Source organism: Myotis myotis, unplaced genomic scaffold (genome assembly GCF_014108235.1).
Source record: "Myotis myotis isolate mMyoMyo1 unplaced genomic scaffold, mMyoMyo1.p scaffold_m19_p_7, whole genome shotgun sequence".
In the NCBI taxonomy this organism is placed as follows: Eukaryota; Metazoa; Chordata; class Mammalia; order Chiroptera; family Vespertilionidae; genus Myotis; species Myotis myotis.
In genome coordinates, this window is record NW_023416379.1 from 74,278,144 (window position 1) to 74,290,878 (window position 12,735).

The following is a 12,735-nucleotide window of genomic DNA, read 5'->3' on the forward strand; positions in this document are numbered from 1 at the left end:
CCCCACTGTCCCTGTCCTTCCCCCCAAAACTTAAATTACTACCAAGGGAGGCTTTCTAATCTTCCCATAAATGTGCTGCTTAAGTAATTTTTCAGCCTGAATGTATAATAGACTGCCATTCATCTAAAATCAGATTGTTAAAATTCATATATAAACCTTTTTTATTTTTTTTAAATATATTTTTATTGATTTCAGAGAGGAAGGGAGGAGGAGAGAGAGATAGAATCATCAATGATGAGAGAGAATCATTGATTGGCTGCCTCCTGCACATCCCCTACTGGGGATCGAGCCTGCAACCTGGGCATTTACCCTTGACCAGAATCGAACCCGGGACCCTCAGTCCGTAGGCTGACACTCTATCCACTGAGCCAAACCAACTAGGGCTCTAGGTCTTTTTTATATATTAGATGCTTCCTTACATTTGTAAAATGCAGCACCACCTAGCTTTTATCTTTTTAATGGGGATAGTGCATATGGTTAATCAATTTAAATAGAAAACTTTTATTTTTCATTGAGAGGAAGAATCTGCTGTACTAAGCATATTTGGAACTCTTGTTTGGGGTGCGTGTGTCTGTGTGAACCTGTAGGCAGAGGAATTCCATTCGGTGGTGCATGCCCTGCTGGAGTGGCTGGCCGAGGCGGAGCAGACCCTTCGTTTCCATGGCGTTCTCCCAGAGGACGAGGATGCTCTTCGGACTCTCATTGATCAGCATAAAGTGAGTTACATAAATGCTAAGTCAAACTAAACGAGAAAATCAAAGTAAAGAAAATTGACTCGTGGTTGCAAATGTCAATTGCATGAATATTTTCCTTCCCAAGAACTAATTAAAGACCTAGTAGTACATTTGAGACTTCACCTGTGTCCTCCATACTTGCATAGGTGTGTCCCATGCACCTATACACAGGTATGTGTAGCTATCCTTTTATGTTTCCTTCATAAAGAAGGTGGTTATTCTAAAATTAGTCACTCGATTTTCTATCTTTAGGAAGCTTATTGATTTTTCTCGGGGGTTATTTGGCGTCTGACCAAAACTGGTCAATCCTGTTGCACTTTTATGTGCATTTCAAAGATGAAGTTTCCTTAATGAGCAGTTTGGCATAATTATTCCATTAGAATTGTACATTAATAATTTTGACTTTCAAAACAAGCAAGTAATTTAATAATTGGTCTTCAAATTTCATTTTTAATCCCCTGCCAATTCTTTTTTTAATAAAAAGCCACCTTAAATTCTTTTGAGAAGTAACTCTAGGATAAATTATAAGTTGATAAAGGAATTATATAAGTAGACATATTATTAAATAGTTAAGTAAAAATCTGGCCATTGAGGTTCAGATTAAGATCTTCCTGTGATACTGGGTAGAACTAGCAAAATCCTTAAGAGAGTGGTTCAGATAGCTCTTAACAGATGTTTGAGTTTTTTTAACCTTTGACTCTAACTACCAAGAATTTGTAATGTAGCACTCAATGTTATATTGATGTCAGGATTCCTGTTATCTTTAAAGGATCTGTTTAACCACTGAGTAACCTCGTCTTTCAAGGTCAAATTAGAAGTACATCATTAATTCCAGTGTAGCATGGGTTACATCATCTATGGAGACTTTTTATTTTAATTACTATGCTCTCTCAATGATGCATGGTGTAACCTATAGCAATGAAATGCTGCCTTGTCATTAATAAAAGTGACGTGAGTTTGTATGACATTATCTGGAGGAATGAAATGCTACCCACACCGTTTAAAGTTGAAGCTAGAATGTAAGAAATCAGCTAAGAGTAGGAAAATTACATAAAATTTACTGTGACTCTTTTATTCAGCTCAGTGTTTTGAAAATGTAGTTTATGTTACTGTAGGCTGACCATCAGCCAGCACTGAGTTACGATAACATACGTAGGCCTGGGTCTCAGAGTAGCCCCTTGAAGCCCAGGTTCATATCCATCACCCTTTGGAAAGGAGTCCACTTGTGGTCTCACCACTCTCACAGCAGGACCAGGGCACCCCCAGGAACACCAGGAGACAGGTATCCAGAGCAGAAGTCATGGCTTTTTACAAAAATTGTAGGTCCTCCAATAATATCATTTCATTATAATATTGATGAGAGGCGATAGGACTTTAATTCTTGTTCATATCAATTAGCCTATGATAAAATTGGCTTTGTTCTGTTGTTTTGCTTACAGTCACAGAACCTATCGACCATGTTAAGTGAGGACTTACTGTAATTATCTTTAAATATTTTTAAATAGCATAAGCTATTTAAATAACATGCAGTTTTTTAAAGGGCCTCTTAGTAATGAACATTACCTAATTGCAGGGACATCATTCATTCTTTTTCATTTCCTCTGCTTCCCTTCACACATTCGCTGATAGAAGAGAAACAGAATATTTAATTTCTCAGCCCCAAGACTAGAGACTTGTTAGTATAAATCAATTCCTAACAATGGCAAGTGTTCCCACATGAGCACACACTACTCAAGTGGCACTCAGGCGAAATTGGAAGAGTGCAGAATACAACAGGGAGTTGACAGCCCAGTCCCCAGCATTTGGGCAGGGCCAGGCGCTTGTACGTTTAGGAGGGACTAGAAGTACATGATCACGTCAACTGTCCTCTGCAAAGTACAGCTGTTGCTAACCTCTGAATTTCTCTTTCTAGTCAAGTTTTTCTTCCTTTCATTTAAAAGGATATATATTGGGGGAAATTAGAATATATTTAGAGGTAGGTCATGATATTTAAAAAGGTAGGGCACTTGTTAATTGAACCTTGAATCCACAGAAGTAATCATGTGTACATAAAAGGTTGGAAAGCACTTATTCAATCACAGAAACACAAAATTGAATCTTTGATCTTGTGGACCTTAACATCTAGAAGATATGGATAGAAACAAATTAGGTCAGCACAGCAAAATGCTCAAGTAGGAGGCATATGACAGAGCTGCTTCTCGGAGCTTCAAAACTAAAGGTCACTAGACTTTATAGTAAACACCTATGTTTTCAGATGATCACCCTAGTCACAGGGTATGGGTGTCTGCTGTGTCTGCAGCTTCTGGCACTTCTTGACAATGTGATCAAGGAATCCTAAGCATGGGGGTCCAGATGGATTGGGGCATCTGTGGATGCTTGAAATTCAGTGTGTGGTTTTGGAAGCTTGTCACCTGTTTTAGGGTAAAGGTCCTCATTTTTTAAAACACACTTGTAGAGTTCTCTGATTCATGTATCTATGGACACAGTTCTGATGACAGAAAGTAGTTACATATGTGAGGCATTTGTAAAATAGTTGATTGGAAACCCTTTCCTTGGACCTTTTGTGGCTCATCTATGCTGCTGGGGCAGAGAGTGGTTCCTACTGGCCATGGGAAGGAGGGACAGCTTTTACACTGCAGGCCTGCTGTCTGGCCCGCTCACTCCAGCCTCCCTCTCACACCGTCCTGGTTGGATATTTGTGCTATCTCTCCCACATCCTCAACTTTTCTAGCTCCTTTCCCAGCCTTCTCTCTTCCTTGGCACCTCTTTTTGGTACATATTCCTATCTTTCCTGATATGGTTAATGCTATTTTAACTACTAACCCCCTTGTCTTATTTGCTAGGTGTTTGTTTTTTTTCCCCAATCAGTATTATTTCTATCTCTGGTATTACTGTCTCTCCCAACCCTACTCTCCATTAATACTATAATTATAATATCTCCAAAATCAGGAGAGAGTATATCTTGTGTAATGTATTTATATATTAAAAATGTATCATGTAAAGCATGAGATACTATCCTATAACTGTATTTTAAAATATGTATTAGAAACTACTTTATTTCCTATTTTTGTGCCTTCTCCTTCCTTAATGCCCCAATTAGTGGATCATTCCCAGCTGTGAATAAACCGGTTGCACTCTGACAGTCTGATGACTGTCACCGGAGTTTTGTTCTCAGCCATGCCAACAGCTAATTGAAGCCTTCGCTTCTGCTGCAGGAATTCATGAAGAAACTGGAGGAAAAACGAGCTGCCCTCAATAAAGCGACCAGTATGGGGGATGCCGTCCTGGCCATCTGCCACCCCGACTCCATCACCACCATCAAGCACTGGATAACCATCATCCGGGCCAGGTTTGAGGAGGTCAGTGTGGCTCCAGCCATCTTCAGAGCAGTGGTAGCCCTGACAGTCAGGCTGGAGGTGTGGAAACTTCAGCTTTTAAGATGCACTCATGGCCGTGGGAACATGAGGCCTCTGCAGAGAGAGATGTCTGTCACATGCCTTTCCTCTGAGCATCATCCGTCCCTGCAATCCACTTCTCTTTAAACAGTGGAGGGCATGTTGCAGCCATGCCCCTGAAACACGCAAAGGCAAATACTTGCTTCTTCGCTGTGTAGCTTACTTCCGGTCTCGCTGCCACATTGTGTCTGTTGAATAGCCCAGCAGTTGGATAGTATTTCAGACTAGTATATGCATGTGGAATGAATTACATACACGAAGCTCATTAATTCTTTAAGATCTTAGCTGTTTTTATTTCTACTCTGTTCGACATGGAGTAGGCATACTTGGTCCTTCAGAGAATGCATATTTGAACGAACGTGAGTTAGAAAACAAAGAGGAGTCTCGGTGATTGAGGTACATCTCTGAACTTCTGAAGGTGACAAACATCCCCGAGCTGGGTCTTGGTACCACTGATGGGATGTAGAAAGACTTCCAGCCCAGGATGATCCTAGTTCACATTGAAATCATTAAGCCATTCACTAAGATGGAAGAAATTCAGAGGAATTTCTATTTCTCCGCCAGGTGCTGGCCTGGGCAAAGCAGCATCAGCAGAGACTAGCAAGTGCTCTGGCTGGGCTCATTGCCAAACAGGAGTTGCTGGAAGCTTTGCTGACTTGGCTGCAGTGGGCTGAAACCACGCTTAGTGATAAGGACAAAGAAGCCATCCCCCAGGAAATTGAAGAGGTGAAGGCTCTCATTGCAGAACACCAGGTAAAGTAAATGCCATCCTACCCCCCCGTCTTCTCTGGTATTTTCTTTCTTTCACTGCTGTAGTGCTCAAAAGATTGCTTTGTACCTTCACGTCCATTCCTCAAACACACTCCTCAGCTCCTTCCAACTGGGTTTCTAATTCTACCACTGCCTTAAAACTTCTCACAGATAACTGAACTTTGACGGTCTCTCCTCTTTATCTGTTATCTTCCCAAAACTCTTTCCTTTTTGGCCTCTGTGAAGTTACACTCATGGGCACTGTCTCAGATTGGCTCCACCCCTGCCCCCCTGCCTCCCACATTCTAAGGGGCAGTTCTATACTCCATTCATCTCTCTCTCCCTCTCTCTCTCTCTCCCTCTCCCCCTCTCCCTCTTTCTCTGATCTCGCCCTTGCTGGTTTCATTGCTCCATGTTTGCATTTTCTACTATCTGCTGCTGTGAACATCTCCCGAGATGTCCACCGTCAGAACTCCAAATATGCAGCTATATCATCTTACTCAAAAAAATCATTTCTTGCCCCAGAGGATAGAGTGTCGGCCTGTGGACTGAAGGGTCTCAGGTTCGATTCTGGTCAAGGGCACATGCTCAGGTTGCAGGCTCTATCCCCAGTAGGGGGCATGCAGGAGTTAGCCAATCAATAATTCCCTCTCATCATTGATGTTTCTGTCTCTCCCTCTCTGAAATCAATAAAAAATACATATTTTAAAAAGTCATTTCTCCTGTATATCCTGCCTGTTTTAAACTCTGAAATGATGGACAAAACACTAAACTTGATCTGTTTGCTTGTTAGTCTAATTTACATTTACAAAGAGAAACGTTGTGTCGGCTTAGGTGGTTATGCAGTGAATATTGCCATTATTATTTTAATAAAAAGATAAGGTCTTGGTGCCTGTCATGGCCCTGCACTGTCTCAGGCCATGTTCTCTGTGAGCAAAGGTATTAAAGTGATCAGAGTTCTCCAGTGTAACAAATATTCCAGAAATGTGTCACTTTTCACTGTCATCTGCCTCCTCCTTTCCCCATCCTTTTTCACTGCAGCCTCTGCCTTTGCTGCATAGTCCAGATAGAGGAATGCATATAGTAATAAATATATATATAACACTGACAACATAGTCAACGCTAATAATAAGCCTAAGGAGACAAGGTAAGAAATGGCAAGATAGTCAGACCTTTTAAATATAAACTTAAACCTGAATAATGTTTACCCTCCTTGGCAAAGCATACTCATTGACAGAAATATTTAAACATATCCCATTTAATGTGGATGCTTTTTGTCACTGTATATCACAGCCATCTTAAATATGTAGGTGAAGTGTGCCACGGAAGAGTCGTAGGGGCCACCCCAGTGAACTAGTTCCTTTGCAGACAAATGCTCACTTTAAGATCCTTTGAAGAGCGTGGACGCTTGATTCTGGCTGGTGCACACACAGGTTCCGCTGTTCACACAGCCGCTCCCAAGTGTGGTCTTCAAATGACAACCAACTGCTTTTGTAATCCTGGAATTACTTAGCAGCTAGACCATTTTATAGTCTTTAGGAATGAGTAAATGCTATGTCATGATGGTTTAGTTCCCCTATTCCCCCAGCCCCCCTAAAGATAAAACATGGTGATTTATTTGTTTTTCAGAAATAATAGAGTGGTCTTTTTATCCTGTTGTTTTTAGTTCATTTCTAAAGGTGGCTTTCTCTGGCATACTTGTATTTAATTGATATGAATTCTTGCTTTTCAGACCTTCATGGAGGAAATGACCAGAAAACAGCCTGATGTGGATAAAGTTACCAAAACCTACAAGAGGAGAACAGCTGATCCTTCCTCGTTGCAGTCCCACATTCCCGTCTTGGATAAGGGACGAGCAGGAAGTAAGCCGTGGCCAAGTTCTTTAAAATGACGATGGTGAAGCAAGGAAGTTGGCTTTCTTTTGTTTTGGTTTATTGTTTGAAGTTTTCGAGCAATTGGTGATTCTACATGAGCTCTCGATTCTAAAAGGTTTTCTTGAAAGAATACATGGGCTCAAATTTCATAGCCACTCATTTTAAAATAAAGAAAAAGACACGTCCAGGTCAGAATGTATAAGTTCATTGGCTTGAAGTCTATCTTTTCAATTAGCTAGAAGAAACTGAAAAGTTTGCAAGAAGAACAGAAATCATCAGCCCCTTTGAATTGTCTCGTTTTGCTTCTGTTATGGAAATAACCTTAGAGTGGAATGGAACAGAAATGGCCGTGACCTGGATAAAGTTCCTGACCTATCTGTTCAGTAGTGACCAGCAATCTGATAGATTTTGCCCATGTTTGTATGATTGTAGGCTACCTTGACCCAATGAAGTAACATTAAAAAAAGAATAGCTAGCTTGGAGAGTATTTTTAAAAAGCACAATTTATATCATCCATGTGTATATTTCTGAATGGTGCTATGATTTAAAAAAATGGTTTCAGATCTATTGTAGTTACTGTGTTGCACAAGGAGGCAAAGCAACAAAGTGGTTAAGAACTCTGGAGACAGACTCCTTAGCTATCATCATCACTCACCAACTGGGAAATGTAACCTTCGACAAGTTACTGAGTTCTCTCTCTCTTTCTCTCTTAGCCTCAGTGTTCTCATCTGTAAAAGGGGATAATTATAACCTCATTGGACTGTGGTGAGGATTAAATGAGCTAATGTTCCTGAAGTGCTTAGCATACTTTCTGGCAGATAGTTAAATGCCCCATAAATATTAGCTGTTGATATTCTGACCTGTGTAAAGCCCCATGGGAGTTAGGAATTCTGGGCAAATCCCAGATGGACAACAACTTCCTATATGACCTTAAGCCACAGTAATTTTTCTAAGCCACAGTTAACTATTTAGTGAGGAATATATGTTGAGACAGTTGTCCTGTGAAGTTGTAGACATTGGTGAAAAGTAGCCAGAAAGAGGGAGAAAACTTTAGTGAGGCGGCAAGTTGTGTGTGAGACTACGCATGGGAAACACAGTGTCAGTGGGAAACGGACTTGGGTGAAAGCTAGTGTCCTACTCCCACATTGGATTGGAATTGTTCAGTATCTCGTTCTGACTCTAATGGATGCCCAGTATCTCTTGCCCTCATTTGCCCTCACCTGTCCTGCTTTCAGCCTTATTCTCTGCAAAGGGCAACTAGGTTTATGTAATTGATTCTGACTGTTCTCACTACCTTGGGAGATTTCTGTTATCATGCCTTAACAAAGAGATGCCTTAACAAAGAGAAGGGTCACAACGTACTTCATTCTCATTGAAATGGCATGAGTATGAAGCTCAAAACGGTCTTAAGCGTACATTTATTGAGAGAGCTTTCCAGTACTTAAATGCACCTGCCATTGATATTGGGCATCATCTAAACAGGGTATTTCTCGCTGTGCTACCCAAGAATGAAGTTGATTCAGACTTAGCTAGGAACAAATAAAGGCCAAACCTTATCCTATTTCAGAAGCCCGGAAACTGCCGTCCTAACTCAAGTTTTATTTTAACAGGAAAACGCTTCCCAGCCTCCAGCTTATATCCCTCTGGGTCACAGACACAAATTGAAACCAAGAATCCCAGGGTCAACTTACTGGTGAGCAAATGGCAGCAAGTCTGGCTCCTCGCATTGGAAAGGAGGAGGAAGCTTAATGATGCCTTGGACAGACTAGAGGAGGTGAGAACCTCGCATGGCTATCCTGCACTGTGTTGTCATTTGCTCTGTTTACTGGGACACATTGCCAACGTCTTGGTTTTTCAACTTTCCTGACAATACTTAAGCAAACTCCTGCTATTTGAGTGTGTATTTTACTTCTAAAATTAATACCACAAGTATGTACATTTATGTTGGGGGGGAGGGAATGTGATATGTGGAACTGGGACTTAGGGAAGCAATAAAGTGAAAAAATAATATGTTTCAACATAATCAGAAACTGACTCAAGAAAAGATCTAGCCCTGACTGGGTGGCTCCGTTGGTTGGAGCATCGCCTCCTGCACCAAAAGGTTGCGGGTTTGATCGCTATGGGAGGCAACTCATCAATGGTGAGGATTTTTTAAAAAACCTACACAAGATCTAGCTTGACATATGTTTGCTTGGTGGTATTAACTAGCAAATATAACCATTTATAATTCAGATATTTTCCTTATAGTCATTCTTTGATCTGAGAGTTAGGGTTTCAGATGGTGAAACGGGGCCATTGTTAGCAGTCTCTGGGAGTGCCAGTTGCAGACAGTGAGTTGTGCTGCTGAACTGGGCCTGCTGCCCAGTGGGCACAGAACTTACCCGTGGCGTGACTTTGGCACTGTCAGGAATTTTCAGTTTGACTTTTTTAGGGAGTTTGATTTTCCCCTGTATTTGTAAAGAAAAGCCAGAATGACCACAGTGACAGTAATAAACTTTACAGAAAAAAATTTTTTTCTGTGTCTCCTTTGTAAGGTTATACCTTTCTTTGAAATGGGAAAGATACCTCTATTACCTAGAGGCTCATTAAAAATAACTTTCTTCATATAAGCTATAGCTTGAGCACAGCATTAACCCCACCAAAATATCTTCTGCCCTTTTCAGCTGAGGGAATTTGCTAACTTTGATTTCGATATCTGGCGCAAAAAATACATGCGATGGATGAACCACAAGAAATCTCGGGTGATGGACTTCTTCAGGAGAATTGATAAAGACCAGGATGGGAAAATAACCCGACAAGAATTTATTGATGGCATTCTTTCCTCAAGTAAGTCCCAAGAGAAGTGACTGAAATGGATGTAATTTTTAAAGAAAACAAGCACAGTTTAAAATTGTGGGGCTAGTAAACTCGTGTTACCGATAAAGCTTCGCCTTTAAACTTGGCTATGAAGTCACCACTCTCAAAAAAAAAGTGCCTTTGGTAAAATTTATGGCTTTGGAGTCAGACACCCTTAAGTAATTGTGTTTCCTCACACCACTGAAGCTGTGTCTTCATTAGTATAATAAGGTTAATAAAATGTGATTCTTAGATTGTTTGTGTTGCTTGGCAAAATGGAAATCAGCAAGCCAGTCTCTTCCTTTTCTTTCTGATTGACATTCTGAGCTAACATTATCACTAGTAGGAAATTAGGACTCTTTCATATAAACGTTGGAAGGTACACATCATCCTCTTGTTTGATGGTCTGGTCATGTGTATGTGATAGCTCTGGCACATATTACTGGAAGTCATTCTTAAAGTAAATTTCATATAAATTATTCCTTAAGGAAAGTGGTAGTTGAAACATTTGAAATTTGCTAATGTTAAATAGTTATCAACCTAGAAAAATAGCAATTTCAAATGATTCACCCTAGGAGTAATTAAAGATAAATTTAGATCATATACATATATATATATATATATATATATATATATATATATATATATATATAGTGATTTCATTTGTTATATAAATCAATTTTTAAAAAATATTTTAATATATTTTATGACCCTGATAATTTAATCAACCACATTAAAATTAAAATGTACAACTGAGAATGTCTTGAGGAGGAAATTAAGTTACACTGCCTACTATTTTTTTTAAAGTCTTAAGTCTTTTTATAAAATGTTATAGTAAGCAGCAGGTCTTATAAAGTTTAATTGGGAATATCGTGTGGCTTACACTGAGAGTATCTTAACTATCACTTGTATGTGGAATCTAAATAAAGAGTCAAACTCATAGAAACAGAGAAGAGTGGTTGCTAGGTTCTGGGGGAATGGTAAAAGGTTGGTAAAGGGATGCAAACTTTCAGCTCTAAGATGAATAAAGCCTTAGGACCTCATGTGTGACATGGTGACTATAGTTGATAACACTGTATTGTATAATTGAGAGTGATCCTTAAATGCTCTCTCACACACACATAAAAGATAAATATATATGTGAGGCAATAGATATATTAATTAACTAGATAGAGGAATACTTTCCCTGATATATACAAATATCAAATGATTACAGTGTACATTGTAAATATCTTACAACCTTGTCAAGTAAGTAACACTACTTGCTGTTGTTTTGAACATATGTAGAGTTCCCTACCAGCCGCCTGGAGATGAGCGCAGTCGCAGACATCTTCGACAGAGACGGCGATGGCTACATTGACTACTATGAATTTGTAGCCGCCCTTCACCCAAATAAGGATGCATACAAACCTGTCACCGATGCTGACAAAATCGAAGATGAGGTACTCACTGTCTTTCCACCGCTTGCAGCAACATGACTGCACAGTGTGTTCTGCCAGATCTCATGCGCAACTCATGCAGCCCTTTTATTTATTTCCATGTTTAGCAGTTGGTCAGGGTATTAAGGATTCATTATGTAATAATAACATTAAAGTGGATATCTCATTATTGTTTTTGGCAGGTGACGAGGCAGGTAGCTAAGTGTAAATGTGCAAAACGATTTCAAGTTGAACAGATTGGAGACAACAAATACAGGGTAAGTTTTCAAAGTAACTTTGTAGTTCTTTTAAAGCATAAAACTCAAAATTTGTTTGTAATTTGATCTGCATTTTTTTCTAGGAGTGCTAATTATTTATTTTTACCTCATATAAAAATTGAATGCTGTATGACTTTCTAACTCTCATCATTTTAAATTACATAAAAATAGTGTGCATTTTCTATATAAGGATGTACCTTTAACATGTACATTCCCTTTAAGAAGAAAAATATTTGCAGAAAACACATTACTTATATTTATATTGCTTCATATGACTTTACTAAAGGCCCGGTGCATGGATTCGTGCACCCGTGGGGTCCCTTGGTGTGGCCTGTGGGGATTGGGCCGAAACCAGCAGTCCAACATCCCCTGAGGGATGTAGTACTGTGCGAAGCGGCAGGCGGCTGGGGAAAAGGCCGAGCCGAGGCCCGGTGCCATACCGCTCCTGCTCACCCCGGCCCCACTGCGCCTGCCGCCACCTCCGCTCAGCTCGCTGCCGCTCCACTGTGGTCTCTGCACACCCATCCTAGGGCAATGCTGGTGCGCCCATGACTGAGAAGCAGCTGTGGGCTCGTGCCCATTCATTCCCGATGCCAGTCCCAATCCCGGTCCTAGTCTGGATCGGGGAGGGGCGTGCAGGGGAAGTGTCCGTGGGAGAGGCTCACATGGCCGCAGCTGCACTCACCAGCCATGAGCCCGGTGTCTGGCACCTGTTGGTCAGCTGAGCGGTGCTCCTGCTGTGGCAGCTCATTGACCACCAGGGGGCAGCTCCTGCATTGAGCGTCTGCCCCCTGCTGGTCAGTGTGCATCATAGCGACTGGTGGAATGGTTGCTTAGGCTTCTATATATATAGATAACCTATTTTATATGATTACAGGTAAGTTTTCATCTTTTCAATAATAAAGCTATTCCAGGCCAGAACAACAAAATTAAAAATGTTGTCTAATTTTTATAAAATGAAAAAGAAGCAATGTTTTCCACTTGTACGGTAGTATTCCCTTTTATTCAGAATCTCAATAACTTGGTTCACCTTCCTCAAAACAATTACTTGAAGACCAATGTGACTTCATCACTCTTTCTCATTTTTGGAACGTCTCTGATATGTAGTAGCTAGATAGAAAATGTGCCAGGTATGCCCTAATACAGTATATTACTTACAAATGAAACATTATTCGTTTTTATTTTTATATTTACATATTGAAAAATTATCATCTAAGTATTTGAATTTTTAGTTTAAATTTGAAACCCAAAGATTTTCAGAAAATTTACATAGGGAATTTTCTGATTATTGGGTTTGAAGTTGGATACCTGCACATCTCTAAACTAGATGCTATATCTAGAAGCCCTGAGTGTGAGTGTGTGTGTATTCTAGAGCCATATAGAAAGTTTCC

The 12,735-nt window shown here is 40.2% G+C and overlaps 1 protein-coding gene across 17 annotated transcripts in view; it reads left to right on the forward strand.

Annotated features, from left to right (window-relative positions):
• The window catches only part of DST (dystonin), a 436,322-nt gene that overhangs the window by 411,609 nt on the left and 11,978 nt on the right, over positions 1-12,735 (forward strand). For all 17 annotated transcript variants that reach the window (XM_036318479.1, XM_036318478.1, XM_036318495.1 and 14 more), the window contains 8 exons: positions 588-716; positions 3,950-4,093; positions 4,754-4,942; positions 6,672-6,801; positions 8,424-8,587; positions 9,477-9,639; positions 10,936-11,090; positions 11,270-11,344. In XM_036318479.1, coding sequence (XP_036174372.1) covers positions 588-716; positions 3,950-4,093; positions 4,754-4,942; positions 6,672-6,801; positions 8,424-8,587; positions 9,477-9,639; positions 10,936-11,090; positions 11,270-11,344 — 1,149 coding nt within the window. The remainder of the gene's footprint in view (positions 1-587; positions 717-3,949; positions 4,094-4,753; positions 4,943-6,671; positions 6,802-8,423; positions 8,588-9,476; positions 9,640-10,935; positions 11,091-11,269; positions 11,345-12,735) is intronic.